This window comes from Toxotes jaculatrix, chromosome 16, assembly GCF_017976425.1.
Source record: "Toxotes jaculatrix isolate fToxJac2 chromosome 16, fToxJac2.pri, whole genome shotgun sequence".
Taxonomy (NCBI): Eukaryota; Metazoa; Chordata; class Actinopteri; family Toxotidae; genus Toxotes; species Toxotes jaculatrix.
The window spans coordinates 12,406,985-12,426,987 of NC_054409.1; the positions used below are offsets into that span (position 1 = coordinate 12,406,985).

At 39.2% G+C, this 20,003-nt stretch overlaps 1 protein-coding gene across 1 annotated transcript in view; it reads left to right on the forward strand.

Moving 5' to 3' along the window:
* Positions 1-15,387, forward strand: part of mmp17a (matrix metallopeptidase 17a) — a 61,285-nt gene extending 45,898 nt beyond the window's left edge. Inside the window, exons 5-10 of the mRNA XM_041059619.1 lie at positions 2,482-2,658; positions 3,436-3,538; positions 5,413-5,495; positions 6,319-6,471; positions 7,102-7,359; positions 13,952-15,387. Of these exons, the coding sequence (XP_040915553.1) occupies positions 2,482-2,658; positions 3,436-3,538; positions 5,413-5,495; positions 6,319-6,471; positions 7,102-7,359; positions 13,952-14,277 (1,100 nt within the window). The 3' untranslated portion in view covers positions 14,278-15,387. The remainder of the gene's footprint in view (positions 1-2,481; positions 2,659-3,435; positions 3,539-5,412; positions 5,496-6,318; positions 6,472-7,101; positions 7,360-13,951) is intronic.
* The last annotated feature ends 4,616 nt before the right edge of the window (positions 15,388-20,003 follow it).

A 20,003-nucleotide genomic window follows, 5' to 3' on the forward strand; every position in this document is an offset into this window, starting at 1 on the left:
ACACCAAATACTTTCGACCTCCATTGTGTGTGAGAAAAACTCCCGATAAAACACAATTCAAATCAAAAAGGATTCTCAATCGGATTGTAGTGTGAAATATAAGTTTTTAGTACTTTAAGTACTATGATTTACTAAGGATAATGGAGGAAGGTGACCAGCACAGAAACAATGTCTGCTGTTGTATATTGTGGAGCTATTTACCATTCTGTTTGCCAGTTTGGTGGAGAGCAGATGTATTGGTGAAGGTCATGGGAAGAAGCTGCTTTGGCTCTTGTTAAACAGAGCTGGTTAGATGATGTGAATGGGAGAGGTTGTTAATGATGTTTGAGGCAAGCTGCTGGGGCCTGGAGGAGCAGATATTTTGGAGAATGGGCATGTTGTTGGCAATGAACTGTGGTTACTCTGTGGCACAGACCACCAAGCAATGTCTTGTGTCCCAGTGGGCTGGATGTTGGCTATGGGCCACCACTGTCATTGACAGGCAGAATGTCCTCAGCTGTTGCATTAAGTGCATCCCCCGCTGAGCCTTTTTGGTGACTGAATTAAAGTTGTGACCTCCGAGGAAGACTGCACTTTCTAGGAAATTGAATGATTTGGATTCATGTGCCCTGCTACTGACTTGAGCTGTGTCATGTTGTATGGAGTTAGTTTTCCCTTCTTTATCATTTCATGTCACCTTGTGCTGTGCCATTTGGACTCGGCACAGTATTGACAGATCAGGGGACAGTTCCAGCAATTCTTCAAAAGTTCAAACTAGCCTAGTAATAAAGTGTCGGGTAGAGGTTTACACATCGCTACATGAAAACACACTGCACATTATATGTTACTAAAAATTTGTACTCAGTAACTTCCAGGTGAAACTGTTACATACATAGCATATCCAATTGACAAAAAAAATAACACAACATACCTCAAGACTTTATGCCAGCTTTGTGTTGCTAAATTTGCCAAATAACATCAGCTAGGAAGATTTGTGAATAGGTCTGCAAACAGCAGCCTTGTAAAATTTCCCAGTGTTTGTCAAAGTTGCTCCAGCCTTAGGTTCACTGAATCGTCCACAAAGGTGCTATCCCTGCAGGCCAACTTCAGGGCATCCAGGAAAGTTTGTGTAAATTTTTTGTTGTAGCCAGACAGAAGTCATAAAAAAGGCCTTTTTGAACAAGATCGAAGCAAGTGAGTCCTGTGATCCGAGATTTGAGGACTGGAGCAAAGGCAAATAGTACGTTTAGAAGTCTAGTGAGTGAAGCCCTTAATTCTGAGTCTCAGCATCATGCAATGAAAGCATTCGGGTAGATAAAAAGCTACTTAACAGCTCACTGATGAATCCAGCAGAACAAAGACTGAACCCCTAAATATAAAAGAATTCAATAGTCTGTCGAGCTATATAAGTCTACTCTGTCGTTTTGTCTCTCTCTGCCTTCCTAATTGAATCTGGTTCATCCACCCAACTCTCTCTGCTCCTACTTTGTCCGCAGGCATTACGTCTATTCTGTCAGCCTCTCATGGACCGTAAAAATGATGACATGGTACATCCTCTGCTCTGAGCCCATGTTCTCCTTCTGTATCCTTCCTTTTGTTCACCTTTCCTCTCTGCACCATGTGCTCCTGTAGATTAGGGTTGGCATTTGCCTTCTGAATACCCCAGGTGGGTACTTTAAGCACGAATGCTCGTCCCAGGCTGAGGCCAACATAAGGTTAACTCAATGCAGACTTGAGCCCAGCCACCAAGGAACTCTAAGCTAGTTTGGCTTGACATGCTAGTTCTCCATATTTTTGCAAATCTCCAAGCCCTGGGTTTTGTTTTGCTTCACAGAGCCAGACAAGGAGTTTTGGTGGCTTTTTCTTTTCTTTTTTTCAGCTGAACATTGAGGAGAATGTGCTTTAATAGCCTGCAGGCTCTTTAGGTGTCTTTCCACGCTCAGGTTTTGATTGGCAGCCCAGGGACTCAGGCAGTATTACCATAGTTATCTCACCACACCACACGCCTAACAGAACTCAAAGCCTCCTGAGCTGTCTGACATGCCTCTTAATTTGCACCATAAGCAGATGAGTTGAAAAAGGATAAAATACCTGAACAAGGGTTTGACTAGGTCATTTAAGGACACAGACTTATGGCAGAAAGGTGACACTGGGTTTTCCCAAAGTCATTCACTGAAAATCTTTGTTCATGTCCTGTTCGTACACAGACTCTGCGTATGATCATTTAAACCAGGTGGTGACTGCTAAGGAAGCTGTTTAGCCTACGCCTTACTAAATTATACGTGTAATAACTAACTAACTATTTTGAACCAGTAACTATTCTGTATTTTGAAAGAAAATTCAAATTAACACAGTACTGTGAAATGAACCGTGACCTTTGGATTGTGTTTGTGTTGCCTTCCCTTCTTTATGTCTTAATTTTGTTAAACTGTTTCCCACCACGATGTTGACTGTTTATACGTTTTGTTTTGTTTTGTTTATCTTTCTCGCCGTCTCCATCAGACTCCCACGGGATGGATCTGTTTGCGGTTGCAGTCCATGAGTTTGGACACGCCATTGGCCTGGTCCACACCTCAGCCATGGAGTCCATCATGAGACCATACTACCAGGGTCCCGTAGGAGACCCTCTGAAATACGACCTACCTTATGAAGACAAGGTCCGCGTCTGGCAGCTCTACGGTACGAGGGAACATGTCATCAACAGTGTATATGTGTGTGTGCATGTGTGTGTGATTTTTTTTTCCAAAATACTTGGAAATATTGTTCTCCATTTTTCTGCACCTCTGCAAGCTTATATCAGTGTCTACTGGACCATTTATTATATAATTGGCTGCTCATAGACACAATGTTCCTGCTTCTTCTCTGATCAATCCTGTGAAGTGTCTGAGCATGTGAGTGTGAGTGTTTGTGTGTAAACATTGTGGAGATGCACTATACCCATATCTGCATTCACAGAGTCTTCCTCTACCCCCCTGACCATGACTCATGAGTCTCTGCTGTGATTATGTACGTTTCCCAGTGCAGTGGTGGAAACAGCCATTTGCTGGTGACAGCTCAGAGCAAACTGAAGATACAGAGACCTCCTCATGCAGGCAGCAGTGGCCGAGTTCTGTAGAGCAAGGTTATTGATTTAATGAAAACATGGATGGGGTTAATTGGTCTTCGTTATGGTATATGACCTTACCACACCATTCCCTGATACAGGAAATAGCTGTGTGAGAGAAGAGAATGATAAACATGAGGAGGAGAATGAAGTGTAGGAATAAATGGTGAGGGCACATGAATTGAATCAAACTATGGAGTGAAGTGAACTGAAGTATGTGAGCGAACCATGAGATAAAACGGACGAAAAGAAGGAGAGAACTGCACATAGTATGTGCCGTGTAATGCTAAACAGGAAAATCATAAAATTACAAAAGAAATAAAGCAATTAATTGGTATTTGATCTGATCCTAGGTGTCAGAGACTCAGTGTCCCACACAAACCGACCAGGAAGCCCATCCCAGACGGCAGAGCCTCCTGTCCTGCTCGACCTTCCTGAAAACAGATCCACTGTCCTGTGAGTAAAAGATTCAAAGACAGTAATCAGTATCTTTCTTATGCCGCAAAAAAAGCTATAATTCTACATTGCATTAATAAAAACAATCCAGTTCAGCCTCTTCAACAATTGCTCAGACTCTAACTCCAGGACCCGACTTTTGGAGGAAATGCAGTGACCCTGCAACACCAATGCTGCAGTTTTGTTGTGTGAAAGCAAATGTTTTCCAGCCTTCACCCACTCTGTAAACCCCATTCAGCATGACGCTGCCTGTGCTGTAATGGCCAGAGGAGTGCCGCAGAGGGGAGTGTCAATAAAAATCGGATGGCACAGTAGAATTTTGGTACCATAAATTATGCTTTCTCCGCTGCCGACTCAGGACACATCTTATTAGGACGAGTGCTGCTCTTCAATATGTCTTATTGCTTCAGTTGGCAGAAGGTGCAAATAAACTTCATCTCCTGTTTTAAGCGTACATAAATTCCTTAACTAGACATGTTTACACAGTCATAAAAAATGGGGCTATACTGAAGGTAAGGTAATAACAGAAAATCAGCTGCATCTATAAGAACACTACTTTTAATAGGTCTCACGTAGGTGGTATTTATTGCAGGGTAACTGTATTGAATTTCCTTATAGAGATTTCTATGTTTCTGATGGTTCCCTGTACATCAGCATAATTATATTATGATTGTTTTTTAATTTTGTTACTTTTTTCACACAAACAATATCATGAATCCATGCAGGAATATTCAACATTTATTGTATTTTAAAAACAAACAAACAAAAAAAAAAAAAAAACAGTTTTTTGGACCTTGATATCAAGTCATGAGCAAAGCAAATTAGCAAAGGGCCGAGTCTGAGTTTGGTAGCCTGCCCGTCTAATTAAGTAATTCCCTAAAGCAAGTTGGACGGCTATCAGCATGTTTTTTTTTTGGTGTTTTTTTTTAGATTATCAAGGATAATTAGACTTAATTTTGTCTACTTATGTATTTTGAATGCACACACACCCAAACCACCAAGTACTAACCACATAGTAGGCCCCCAAAAAGACTTCACAAAAATATCTTCATTCTGAAGATCTGCGATTTAAAGCAGTTTCAGAAAGCACACATATGCATGCACACACACACACACACATCAGGAAACATTGAGGTAGCACTGTGAAGGATGCCTTAGCCAAACAGGCAGTGGTGGGATATTTAACCATCTTTTGCTCCACAATTTCAGACCCAGACTGGCTTCGTTAATCATTTCCCACTAACTCCATGAGGTCATGATGCGTGAAAAAGCTGGATTAGGCCTGACAAGGGCACCAGCACTGACCACTAAGCAGTGGTGTAGTGTTAATAGACCTCTGAATAGAGACCTTTGTTGGTAATATAAGGCCTGGCGGGCTCCCACTCACAGCCCCGTGGTGCTAATGGCTTCATCATTGGCAGGCCGGCCACATCAGTGCTTTAAATCACTTATAAACTTCGGGGGGAAAATGCACAGAGGAGCCTCACCGTGTCAGCGTGATAGCATCTCCTCTTTTGTTTGGTTGGAAAGCTTGGTTTCATTGATCCATACACAGGCACCCAGTCACAGTGGAGGGCAGGACAAGTGTGAACAACATTTGAATGCACAAAAAGTGCATTCAAAAAATGCTAAACAGGATCAACGCGTATCTCATTTAAAGCAAACAACTTCCATTTGGTTTTATGTCAAATAAAAGTTTCTTAATTTTTATACATACTGTATGTAATAAGTAATTTAGATGATATGTAACCTGTCATAGTTGGAGACAGCACTGTCTGTGGTGTTTAAAGAGTTAAAGTGTTATAAATGTCCAGTTTTCACCAAGAGGTTCTTTTTACAATCTTCTCTCCTCCTACTTTCTTCACGTCTCTCAGGCTGGCGCGAGATGCCCCAGACAGATGCTCCAGTCACTTTGATGCAGTGGCCCAGATACGAGGAGAGGCCTTCTTTTTCAAAGGTACAGCGGCACAAAGGGAGAAAGACAGACTCAAAGCTACAGAGCTGCGTGGGAAAAATAAAAAGAAATTAGCTAAATGAGCGGAAATAAGAGGAAGAAGCGCAAATTAAGTGAGGAGAGAAAAAAAGGGAAAGGGGATGAGGATGAGAGAGAGAAAGCAAGGGGTGGGGGGTGGTAGCTGGAGACACCCGACTGAGCCAGTTGAGCCCCGCTGAGAGACTGCAGTCCAAAAATTACATCAGGCTTTCATGCTTGTCCCTCTGGAGGGATGACCCCAAGCCTCCCACTGACAACAGAAGAAGCAGACTCGCATACCTTCAGCAGCAGTGTTAACAAAGTATGCTGAACTCTAACTGACGTTTTGCATTTTTTTTTAAAAACCTTTTTAATCTTTTATATAACTTAAAAGAGTTGACGTTAAAAGTTTATAGAACATTGTTACAGTTATTTTGTCTTTTGAATGTTTTTTTTTTGAGACTATTTAATTGACTCAGCCTCTTACATTTTGGACACTGTCTGACATTCACATCACATTTTTGAGTATATGTGCAAAGTACAATACAAAGTACAATAAAAAATTGTAGATAAAAGGAAAAGGTTCATGCGTTTTGATCAAGATACAAAAGTGCAGGTTGCTGTTGATAAAATATTGTTGACCAGAGACCACATTGTTGTTCATTAGATTTATTAACATTTGTGCTGTTGTATGTTGTTTCCTCATAGGGAATTCATAAAAAATGGCCACCAGGGCTATTATTATTGTGTTGTCAGTGTCCTGAATAGTGCCCACCCTCTTGACTCAAACTTCTTCTTTTCCTTATAGGGAAGTACTTTTGGAGACTAACCCGTGAGAAGCACCTGGTGTCTCTGCGTCCTGCTCAAATCCATCGCTTCTGGAGGGGCCTCCCAACAAATCTGGACAGTGTGGATGCTGTGTATGAGAGGCCTGGGGACCACAAAATAGTCTTTTTCAAAGGTACAAAACAAAAAAATAAAAATAAAAAACAAAATAATCAAATCTTGGAATGAGTCTGTTTCAATAGAGCCAGTGGGGATCTAAAATCACAGGATTTTCTTTTCTTTCAATAGTTTTTAAATAAATATTATAGTTTGAATATGCATAGTTTAGTACACACTGTATTTTAAGTGACGATGTATCCAGAACATTAAAAAAAAACTGCAGATGACCCACTGACTTTTTCAAATATGATTTATTTACACTATAAAGAGCCCGAAAAAAGAGACAGTTCACACATTCCTTACAATGCGATTGGGTCTCTTAAGGAGACTGTGGCATTTTTCCTCTATTTAAGATTAGACAGAAGAGTTATTAATTGAGTTAAGAAAAAAAAAACAGAGTTGCTGAAACAAGGGCATGATTTGATAAAAAAGTTAAAACAACTTTCCTGGAAGAGAACGTTTGTCACTGGCTGCAAATCAAAAATATGAGCAAATCCTTTTCATTTATTTCAGGAGAGTGCCCTTTACATATCTTACAGGTCTCTCATCTTTTCAAATGTATCATCTATCACCATACACCGTGTGCTATGTTCGATGTTTAAAACTATTGATTGTTTAGTAGATTTTCTGTGTTCACCCTCTTCAGGTCTGAAGTACTGGGTGTTTAAAGACAATATCGTGGAAGAAGGTTACCCTCGTCCAATCAGTGACTTTGGCCTGCCCTTGGAAGGAGTGGATGCAGCTTTTGTTTGGCTACACAACGACAAAACCTACTTCTTCAAGGACAACCACTACTGGCGCTATGATGACCACCTGAGGCGAATGGACCTGGGCTACCCTAAAGACAGCACGCTTTGGAAGGGCCTGCCGTCACAACTAGACGATGCCATGAGGTGGTCGGATGGTGAGTAGCCTTAAAAAGTAGCACTCTCTTCTTTCTGTTGTTCAAAACTGAAAATGCAGAGATGAGATTTCATCAGCATCCACAGTAATGATTGGCACGAGATGAAATCCATTACCCTAGAAACTTTCTGTATCTCCTCCTGGGAAATCTCCAGGTACCCCCCAGCACACCTCAAAAGAAAGGTTGTGTTGACTTCTAGGTCCTTTGAGCCGCCACCATAAATAGAGTAAAAAGAGTAAAAGAATCAGTAAAAGAATGATTTTGACCCATGACATTCATGATTTCATTCTTTGCATCAACCAAAGTTTGAGACTAAAGGTGAGGGCTGAAATTGAAAGCTTTATTTTAGCATCTAAAGTGTCAGTATGCTTCAAAAATGTGCTTATCAGGTCATTTAACAGTGTCCAACATGTTTTTCTGACTTTGTGAAACAGTCACAAATACAGCATACAGAGGTGTGAAACTAGGGGGGTTTGACTTTTTAGCCTATATGCTAGGTGTGGTTGGACTACAAGTCATTCAACCCACAAGGCTTACTGAGGCCTTTACAGAGTTAGAAACTAAATTGTTCTTTCTTGAGCTAAAGATAAAATACATAATTAAACATTTTTCTATAACACCTTTCCACTGCACAATGCTGAAACGTGCTTTACAATAAAAGACAAAGTATGTGACAGTGGTAAGATTATAAAATAACACAAAAGCAGGTGTCTCTTGTCTCTTTCTGTTTCAAAAACACTGAGGCTGCTTTAAAGAACTTCTTACAAATGAATGTGTGATAATAAAGCTGTATTACTACTTTTTCAATATTCCACAAAGTAATGATCAAATCCGTACCACCAAAAGTGATCTATCACCCAGAGTGAAAGGGTGTGAAGAAGGAAGTCGGTGAGGTATTTTGACTTCTTCTGTCTTGATTAAAAATTGATTACAAAGACATTCTGATTGATTACATTCAATGTAGAAATGATGAATCACCACTGTCTGTTTCTTCCAGCGATAAATGATTGCATTTCTCAGAGAAAAATAGAGTTGAAACACTCCACCAGAGCATCAGACCACTGGTAGCTCTGGTATTTATGGTGCCTAAGGCAAGACCGTGCAATATCCTTCTCAGAGGAAATCCTCAGAGAGGAATGAACTAAGAGAGAAATATGAGACAAGGATGGAACAATTATGCAAGTTAGCAAACATGCAGCTTCAAGTTTTGGATTAAGTTTTACAGGCTCAGATTATTACTCTGAGGCAACTTCCCAAGAGCAGTGAAACATTTTAGTTTTAAGCAATGCTTGTGGCATGACTTGAGGGAATGACAGTGTGAGTCCACATACTTTTTAGTGAAATGTCTTGACAACTGTTGGATGGATTGCGATGACATTTGGTACAGATATCCATAATGCCCTTGAGGAAATGAATCCTAATGACTTTGGTGGTCCACTGACATTTCTTCCAGTGGTTCTGGCAGGTCAGGGTTTTCACTTATAACTCAACGTCTACAAGATGCATTGACACAAAAGTTTGTACATACATTCATGGTCCCTAGAGAATCCATCCTAATGACTTTTGGTGATTTCATGACTTTTCTTTTGCGGTTTTGACTAAAATGTCTCAACAACTGTTGGATAGATTGACATGAAATTTGGTACAGCTCTTCCTGTTCCCCTCAGGATGAACTGTAAGAACTCTGGTAATCTAACCCCATGATCAGGTCAAAATTTGAATGTGTCCAATACTTTGGTTTATGATTTGTAATACTTACAAAACAAATTATAGTCCCATCAGGCTTAGCCGTCCTTTTAATGGTAATTAGCAAATGTTAGCACAATAAACACAGTAAATTAAGCAGGGAAAGTAGCTAAACATGATACCAGCTAAACATTAGCATGCCAGTATTGTCACTGTGAAAATATGTCAATATGTAACATGTGGACACTGTTAATCTTACCACACGTAAAAAAAAGTTTGAGTCCCAATTAAATTATTTACTGGTTTGAATTAACTTCTGTAGCTCATAGATAAGACATTGCACCTGAAAAAAATATATTCCATAGTTCAGTATTCTCAATCATTTATACAGTGCATTCTGTTGTAACATTTTATTTTATTTGAGTTTATTTTGTTTTGGCAGTCCCTGGCTGCATCCATGCACAATTTCTTTGTTGGCATAGCTGCAGTATGCAGATTAGAGGCACATTTGCATTTGATTGTTTTTTTGTTTTGTTTTGTTTTTGTTTTTTTGTTTTTTTTTCATATGTCAAAATATTTTTTTGAACCTTTATCTGTTATTTTGACGTAGCACACATGGTGTTTTCTGCCAACACTCTGCTTCACATTCACACAGTCAAACACATTCAAACCTTGGAGCTAACCCAGTGTAATCACAGCGAGCAGCTCCACTGTAGCAGCTGAGTGTCAAGGTCACAAGGCCTGCTTCCATCAAAGCACCATAGCTACAGTCCTCTGATCTCGTATGCATGTTAATGAGAGCTGTAAAATGCTCTAACGCCACTTGTTTGAGGAAGTGTGTGCAACATTTCTTTTCAGTGAGGCTGCTGTGTGTATATATTAGGCTCTGGGTGGTGCAAGATTTTAAAAATACCCTTTAGAAAAACGGACACTGAGTCTTGAAATTCGAGGCCACTCTCAGTGGGAGCCAGGATGTCCCTAATCCCCCCCGTAGCATGTGAATGCAAGGAAGCTCTTTCCCTGTCAGGTGTTTAGTGGTCTGTGTTCTGTCTTCTGAGCTTGTGGACTCAGAGGTCTTGCTCCAAGCTCTTTGATGTGTGTGTGTTAGTGTGTGTGTGCATGTGTGAGGGGGAGAGAGAGAGAGAGAGAGAGAGAGAGAGAGAGAGAGAGAGAGAGAGAGAGAGAGAGAGAGAGAGAGAAGAAGTCAATCGCACAGTCCTGACTCTGCTTCACCCCCGGCCATTACCGCCATTGAGCCTGAAAGGGTAAACTTGGAAACCTACATGCACAAGCGTACGTACAAAGACCATGCGGCCGGGGAAATGGAGCCACATCAATGCCTGTTCTCTGTTTGTTTCACCAGCTCAGGATGAACAGAGAGAGAAAAGAAGACAGAAACAGACAAGGGGAGAGAAATGAGTGATATGACAGCAAGAAGGAGAGAGGAGATATGGTGACATCTCATTATGAAAATAGAAAAGAAATACTCGGAGGGATGTGAGAGAAGAGGAAGAGAAGGTGAATCCAGACAAGAGGCGATAAGTGGGGAGGGGGGGCACCTGAGGACAAAAACAGTAAAGACAACGAAAGAAACAGGAGAGATGTTACAAAGATAGATGGCTTGACTCAGAGGACAATTAGAGAACTCACAGAGAGACAAGGGAAAGGCAGTAAAACTATAGAGAATGGTTGCTGAAGAGGCATAAAGAGTATTAATGCAGCTGTAATGGTGGTAATAATCATAGCTACTGACATCACTGTGGCATCCAGGAATAGCGAAGCCCTTTAGTCATTAGGAGGAAAATGAAATTTATCAGGCACGAATATTCTCTTTAACCTGCAGAGGAAGTTCGCATAAACCTGTCAACAACCACAGCACCAGCTGTAGTAGAGTCAAAGTTACAGCCTCTTTTGTCACAAAGCCAAGAAGTGATTCCTTCTTTTTTTTTTTTTTTTTAGAGTAAAGGTTTTATGGTCTGTCCTGTTTATCAAAAGTAAACTGAACTTCAATTGAACTGAAACAGTCCTCGGATTGTTTCTACTATTTCAGTGTTTGGAGGAAACACAAGAGGTTAACCGGTTGAGACAGAATTTTCTGTGTCTAAACTTGTCTTATTGTCAGCAAATCCCCAGAAGAGACCATAACCAACAGTGAATTAATCCTATTAACAAGAATTGCCTGTGTAGCCAAATCCTGACATAGCTTATTCCTCTCTGCCGTGTAGCTCCATTGTTGTCCTAAAACTATTAAAAACACATCAGCGAGCCACACCGTTGCACTTAGTCACGTGTTCCTTCACTGCTATAGAACTGGGAACTATAATTTTATTGTAAGTCAATCCCATGTGCATTGTACCGCAAAATACTAACTAGCGTGTATTAATCAAAATGAAAATAGTCCCCAGTAAATGCATTGTTTACTCCTCTTTGATTGCCATATTCTAAAAGATAAAGTGGCCCACAGTGGGAAGTTAGTTTATTTTTTATGGAAATAAATGTAAAAATTTGTGTATTTGTTTTTTTTATAGATTTACATCTTTAATAGGAACCATTTCTGAAAGCTTTTTGGTTCTGGCTCTTAGTACACACTTTATATAATATTTTACGACCTGTAAAAAAAAAGTCACTAACCTATATAACTTATAATGCTAAGAAACACAAACAGGAAGGACCCACTGTTATCAGCTTAATTTGTTCTTCATGGCCATGATTTATCTTCAGTCAAAAGAATCTTAAGAAAACTGTATTCTCAAACTGATTGAGGAGGTATTAGACTGTGTTGAGATTCGAAATGTATTCACCAACTTTGAAGGCTCTAGGACTTTTGGTGTCTGTGGAAAACAGAGCAGCTGAAGGAGACAAAGTGGCATTCAGTTGCTATGTGCGAGCAACGACTGAAGGCCTTATTTGGAAAAGATTATGTCTGAGAGGTAATATCAAGGCCACGGCATGAATAGGAAATGTAGTAAAGAGCTGCCTCCATGAAGCTGTAAGTTTGCACCCTTCTGTATAGTTTAAAGTGCCACTCAGACAATACATTGCTATTAAATCCTTAGGAAGTAATGTTCAAACGTAGTGCTCGCCAATATTCTTTGGTAAATATTCCACTCAGGGCACAGGTCCTTGACTTATGTAGAACAAAACTGAATGTCTTTCATTCTTATTTCCTCTCATCTCATTGTCTGACTTCCCACAGCACTTGGATGGATGCAAGGCTCATCCCTGCACAATATGACAGAATAAGACTCTATTAGTCCCTAGAGATTTTGTGTGACAAGCATTTAAGAACAAAAACATGTTAATATCAGAAAATTTTTCACTTCTGATGAACACAAAAACTGCTTTTCACAATGACACGCGATGCATTTTGGAGGCTTTTGTCCCTGCACAGTGGTATTTTGATCAGAAGCACATAGGATGCAGTTTTTTTAGTTTTTTTTTTTTTTTCCTTTTATTCTGCCAGCACCTATTTAGTATTTTGGTGACTCTAATTAACTTAAATATCCTCAAGTGAAAGGACAGGCGCAGTAGGGGTGTGTCAGTAACGATCAATTGGCACGGTGCAATTATGGTGTCGCTGTGATCGCCGTGATTAAGGCATTGCTGTGATCTGTGCTCTCCAACACACCCACAGAGACCCTACAAAATGACACGAGCCTTGATGTATGTAAAAGGCCTTTTATGTTTGTAATCCTGGAATGTTTTGCTTATTTATTCTTCAAATAGGACATGTGTGTATGTGCACATTAAAACATATAATTAAATTAGAACTAATTAAATTTCTCTAATAAGCAAAACAAAATACACCTCCTATCCAGAGGGTGTATTTTAAGGACTGTTTGTGCATGCCGCTGCTGCTTCTCCCAGGCACCTCCAATGTGGGTGTTCAATATTGCAGCTCTCACCGGCAAAGTTATTGGATACAACCCAGGTTTTTTTAGCATGACATCCATGTTTATACAGGATACGTCTGCCACTTTAAATTTGGTTCACATCATCTATCAGAGTCCCCTGGTTGAATCATCACAGTCCCACAAGCAAGCAACAGCAACCCAAAAAAATAAAAAATGAAACACAATGACTGGTAACACTGATGTGTGCCAGCTTAGCTGTTATTTCCATGTTGGAAGAACAACCAAACAGCAGGAACACCAACTTCTCATCTGTTTTTTGTCTTTTTTTTTGCAGGTTTTTGCAAGACTAGTCTTGTGTCAGTAGACTAAGGACTCCATTTTTATGTTAACGCGTTGAGCAAGGTGCAAATTTGCATCTGTGAAATGGTATTTCCTTGAGATTCAGAGTCTACTTTTTCAGTGAGGAGAGTGTCACTGGAGCAAAAATATAACTTTTACAGGAAACAACACTGAATCAATGATACTATTTTCTACACAGTCAGAATGAATGTTTTGTATTTGTTTCCGTTTGCCAAATTTACAACACCATTTCACGGTTAGCTTACATTTGCGAACAAAGGCTGTTTGGAAAGGAAAGGCTATTGTTTATACAAAATTTAAAAATGTTATTCTCAAGGGAAAAAAAAGTCCATGCTAGTCTGAACTGATGGGGGCTTCCTTGTCAAATGCAGTTAAATGATTTTCCATGATGAATGTGCTTATGTACACCCACTGATACACGTCTCCTGTAATCCACCCCTGTATCAAATTATGCTCACTGTGTCTCAAACAGGTGGAGTAAGGTAATAACAGTATGAAATCACTAAACATTCTGTAAACACTTTACACTCTGGATCACTGGCTCACGAAATTAAGGCCCTTGATGTTTTATGTTTTCTGTGATTGTTGAGTATTTCAGATGAGACCAAAGACAATTCTGTAGCTTTTGCAAATAATCAAGTATATACTCGTTTTCTATTTTCCGCACTAATATCGACCCTCTCCCCCCGAAGGCTCGTCCTATTTTTTCAAGGGGAAGGAGTACTGGCGAGTGCCAGGCAGCGACATGGAGGTGGAGGCGGGATACCCCCGACTCATCGCTAAGGACTGGCTGCTGTGCACCGAAATGCAGTCGGACTCTCCGGACACAGAGCCCAAAAGCACGGAGACGAGAGTCAATGTGCACCATCACCCAGACCACGCAGAGAATGGGTACGAGGTGTGCTCCTGCACCTCTGACACAGCCTCGCCTTTGGGCGCTCGCCCCTCCCTGTCTCCCATCTGGCTGCTGCCGTCTCTCTGGACGCTCTCACTGGCCCTCCGCTCTGAACTGCTATGATGCCAAAGCATGGGACAAAGTTCCTGAGCTTATTGGTGGAGGGCCAGTGGACAGAGTTAAACCAAGGACTGGAAAATTTTGTTCTTATTCTATACTTTGGTATCTTTTTGCTCTAATTTTGATGTTATTTATTTTGTGTCACTTGGTGGGCACTGCCAACTAAAGTACTCCTTCCAGGCATCAGCCCTCTCACAATGCTTTATTAAAATTCAAATTGCCTCATCTCTTCAAGGAAAAGGGGCAAGTATTTCTACTCATGGCCAGCAAGTTTGCAGCAGCAATGCCTTTAGACAGATGAAACGCATCCTGGGTTATAGGCAGGTGCAAAGGTGAACAACACACCAACACATAGACTGTTGCCTATTTTACAGTATTACAACTGGTATTTTATTACAAGGTGGTTTCACCAAAATTTGCACAAAATCCAATTTTCACACTTACCTCTAGTGCAGGGGTCAGTAACCCGCGGCTCCAGAGCCGCATGTGGCTCTTTCATCCCTCTGCTGTGGCCCCCTGTGACTTTGGAAAATAAATAATAGATATAGTATTTCATTTAAATGTATTTTTAAATCGTTCGTTTTTAAATGTAATTCTAAATTTGAAGATTATGATGATCTTTTAACATTAAATAAAAAGTTTTTAATTTTTTGTCGCTCAAAATATGCATCACAACCGCCGATGTGCGACACCCGGCGGCAAGATTTATTGAGCTTTTTGACCCCCGGTAGGTAAACGATGGATAAATCCAAGAAAAGTTTCACGGACAACAGCTTACAGTCCTGATGTGCACACCCTGTGCGCTGAGGTTCTGGAGCAAAAATCACATTAACCTGATAAAATAAATATTTTAATTGGAAATTTTAAAAATATATATATATTATTTTGCAAATATATATTTCACATTGTTAAGTGAAATAGACCTTTTTTGTTCAGGTTGACAACTGACTGCATGCTCCAGTACATGCGATAAAATGATGATGGAGCACAGCACGGTGTTTTTAGTTCGCTGCAGGTGGCTAATTTAAGTTTGGATTTTTATTTAATAAATATGAGGAGGACTCAAATAGAGACTGAGTATTTTATTTGAAAGTAAGCATCAACCAAGTTCGAAATGTTTTTGTTACACGCAGAAATAAAATTTCATGTTCTCTGTAGCGGTTCACTGATTTCATAAATGCAACACACTATAGTTTTTATACATAGCATACAGGTAAAAAATGATATATGCAGTCTCATTTTAGGGTTTTGTGGCTCCGGGTGTTTTCTTTTCTGTGGGAGATGGTCCAAATGGCTCTTTGAGTATTTAAGGTTGCCGACCCCTGCTCTAGTGGTATGCAGATGGTTAATGTTTTTATGTCACAGTTTCTGCCTCCACCCCAATACAACGGAGGTGGATGGAATTTGTGCTGTGCAGCACATTGAAAAATAACATTTGAAAATTTAACAGTAATCTGTCTTTGCAAAAATCTATCAGTGTTACTCTCTTGATAATCCACAGAACTCATAGAGACTATTTTTATGTTAAAAAGTAATTGCAGTGAAAACATTTTCACATTGCTGTTGATTTTTTTAAATGTAACTTTTCATTGCTGTGTGCACCACAAACAATGTCCATTAACCTCCATTGTATTCAGTGTCTTAAAAACTGGGGAAATAAACCCCAAGCCCCAAGCTGTTAATAAACCCCAGAGTCCACACATATCCATCCATGTTTGTAAGGTCTGAGCTAGCTTGACTTAAGTCCTTGCGATAAGAATGAATTTCTTGGCTCAGACTCTTGCAGACAGTGTGAAAACTTCTTACTGAAAGCTAGACGGATGCACTGATGAGTAGGTGGATGGACTCAGCACCAGTCTCCCTGCCTAAAACTCTTTACTCTGAGGAGGGGAACTTGCTGCCCATGAACATATTTCCATGGGTTCATTATTTTCACCTCTGGGTCAGAAGCATTCCCTGCTCTTGTTTTGTTTGTTTGTTTGATTGTTTAATATTTTATTTCAAATATTATTTTATACATGCTTTGATCAGGTTATAGAGTTCATAGAGCTTTTTTGTGACTGTTGGACAATTTCCTTCACACCCCATGCTCCTTCTGAAGACTAGAGTCTCAACATGGCCCTGGGATTTATTCTTGCTGTAAAGATATATTTACCTATAGACTGATATATTTGAGTTTAAAGGTTCAGCAGTTATTGCAAAACCAAGTGGACTGTGTATATTTTAAGCTGTGTTTTCTAATGTAAAATATTTTTGTAGAAAAATAAAAAAAAAATGACTTTATCAGCTAAGCGCGGTCACATGAATTTGTAGCGAGACAGATTATTCTGAGAACTTGCAATGGGATGTCTTACAGGAAGAGAGCACACAATAAGAGCAGAAACTAATGGACGGAAAGCAACTGGTTATTGTAATGAACAGGGTTAGGAACAGACCAGCAGGCAAACTGAAAATAGAAGAAATGGCAGGCACAGAACAAAACCACTGAAATGACAAACAGATGTAGAGATAGAAAAAAAATGAAAAGTCATCTCAAGAGAGACAGTGGCAAAGATAAGAAAGCAATTTGGCAGGAAGTACATAATCCACAGATGAGATAGGAAGCAACTTCCACATTGTTTTTTTACAACCTGGTTACCAGTTTTGGCCATCACCATACAGCTTACATATAAGACGTTTACATAGTCAAAACCTTTTTATTTGGAGGTGAAACCTTAAGGGTTTGCACTCAAAGACTTTGGTACTAATCTGACATTTGGTCAAAAAAAACTTGTGAGTGCAAGACTATGGCAATTTTGTAGTTGACAGTTTGGGTGGTAATTTTTACAATTGGCCTCCAAATCTGATCTGACTGCTCAAGTTTCTTGCCCCATCTAACGTTTTTGTGTGATGTTTTTGCAGTTTTTTTGTGTGATGTTGCCACAGATTTCAGCAAACGTGAGTATTAGAAATTATTATTTTTTTAACTCTAAAAATAAAACCCATTTGTTTAAGAAAAAAACAAAAACAAATTGGAATGATGCTTTTAATTTGCATTTGCATTACATGCTACTTGTCAGACCTATGACAACATGCTATGACCAGAAAAGTGTACTGTGAAATCAGTTATCGCTGCACATGATTTTCCTCAGACAGGGAGCTTTGTGCTCTGCAGTGATATGAATTCTGAACTGTGCTCTCTGTCAAACACTCTCACTCTCTCTTTGCACTACTGGCTAACCCCACACAGACACTTGCATTTCTGTGTGTGTGTGTTTGCAGGTTTTAGGCTCCCCCATAGACCGGGACGTGGCGGTCATTGGGGAGAAGAGCAGCTGTTGTGGCTGTCCATTTTGCATTTTCGCCTGTCCTCACGCACACATCAAAGAGCTGGCACAGGTGCAGAGTAAACAACAGAGACCTCTAAATACCTGACAGGGTGCAGCATTGGGGCCATGGGAAATGCTGCAGGGAGAAAGGAATCCAACTGACAAACAGCCCAACTGTAGGAAGCACTGAGAGCTGCATGGAAGGATGGAAGAACCATCCATGGATTCAGCACATACAATCCAGGCATAAACACACAAGGATCATAATTCATGAGTTATGAATCCTGCTCTCTAACTCTCTCACACCCTCTGCAAGCACGAGTGAACCCGGTCAGACATGAGTGGATTCAGTCATGTTTCCCTACATACACATTACGAATATGTAAATTTATTTAAATATATGTGATACTGCTGCTCGGCCACAGAGCCTTTCCTTTAACCGGAAATGACACCCAAAGGCCTGTGCACCTATTTTCAGTGGCAGAGTTTCTGTAGGCCGGGTAGAGCCAATCAGTCAGTCTGAAGTGAACCAAACTGAGTTTGAAATATTCACCGCCAGGGCACTTTCCTGCAAATTCAGAATGTGCCATGAGATGGATTTGAGAGGATGTGGTGGGACGTTAACTGTGTGAGACGCACCACTTGTTGTGGTGGGAAATGGCTCAGCACTTACTTACAACTTATTAAGATCATTTAAAATAAAGAAAGAAATTTTAATTGCTCACAGCAAGAGGGTGGATTTCCTTCAGGTGCTCACTCAGTCACACGTGCTTGTGTTTGTGAGCTGCAGATAATTGCCCACATTATGCTTGCAAAAATATGAGTATGAGTAATAAGGCCTAGCTTTTACTGCAATTATCATCTCATGGATGCGTGTAAATGTTGATGCAGATTTTTAAAAAGACTGAAAAATCAAATGAAATTGACATAATTTCACTTGTTTCCAATGCTGTCCTTAGTTTTGAGAAACGTATCTTTATTTCTGGATGTGATGAAGCTAAAAACACATTAAAGTACTTTTTTTAACTTTTCTTTACATGCTGCTTTAGATGTAAATGTGCAAAAAAGTGAAACTGTGCCATGTAGTCAAGTTTTCTGTTTCTTGGTGCTATGCTGCCCTCTGCTGGTGACAAAACAGTAAGTTTTGACAGGTTGTCCCACAACTAATCTTTTTCAGTGTCTTTGAGATTAGCCAATTCACCTACAGGAAGAAATACAATGTGTACTGTAATTCTTTTTGGTAACACTTTAGAATAACAATCCTTTATAAGACATTTATAAGCTATTAGTAGATATTAGTAGATAGTTAACTAATCATGAACAAAACACATTTATAAATGATTCTTAAATCATTTATTACTTAAGTTACAAGACATTTATAAGCTATTAGTAGATAATTAATCATGAATAAACCATTTATATACATTTGAAAAAACAATTTAAGTTATAAATGATTTATAATGTTTATATATGATTTAGACATTATAAAAAATGCTGTGTCAACATCGTTTATACTTGATTTATTCATAATCAACTAATTTTCAATATGATCAATCTTATTAGGAAATTATTGGTGAAATAGTGTAGATGTGTTAAAAACAACCCACTGTACCACTATTTGTTTATTCACGTTTAACAGATGATTTGTCAGGCATTCATAAAAAATCTTTTTGCAAATATTATTTTCCTTAATCTAAAGTAAAAACTATTCATAATTTACACATCTGTTGTGCCACCATTTGTTATTCATGTATTCAAATCGGTCCACACAATCTCTCCGTAGGTTCAGCTTACTATTATGCCGTCGTATGATGTTTTCTTATGACATATTGAGGCCTTACTAAAGTATGACTTTTTTGGCTGATTTTGACGCCTTACTATACTATGACTTTTTTTTATGACATTTTGAGGTCGGAAAAAATTTTGACTTTTTTGGCCGATTTTGACGCCTTACTATACTATGACGTTTTTTATGACATTTTGAGGTCGAAAAAAATTTTGACTTTTTTTGGCCGAAAAAAACGCCATACTATACTATGACGTTTTTTATGACATTTTGAGGCCGAAAAAAATTTTGACTTTTTTTGGTCGAAAAAAATGCCATACTATACTATGACGTTTTTTATGACATTTTGAGGTCAAAAAAATTTTTGACTTTTTTTGCGAGAAAAAAACGGCATACTATACTATGACGTTTTTTATGACATTTTGAGGTCGAAAAAAATGCCATACTATACTATGATGTTTTTTATGACATTTTGAGGTAAAAAAAAATGTTGACTTTTTTTGGCCGAAAAAAACGCCATACTATACTATGACGTTTTTTATGACATTTTGAGGTCAAATTTTTTTTTGACTTTTTTTGGCCGAAAAAAACGCCATACTATACTATGACGTTTTTTATGACATTTTGAGGTCGAA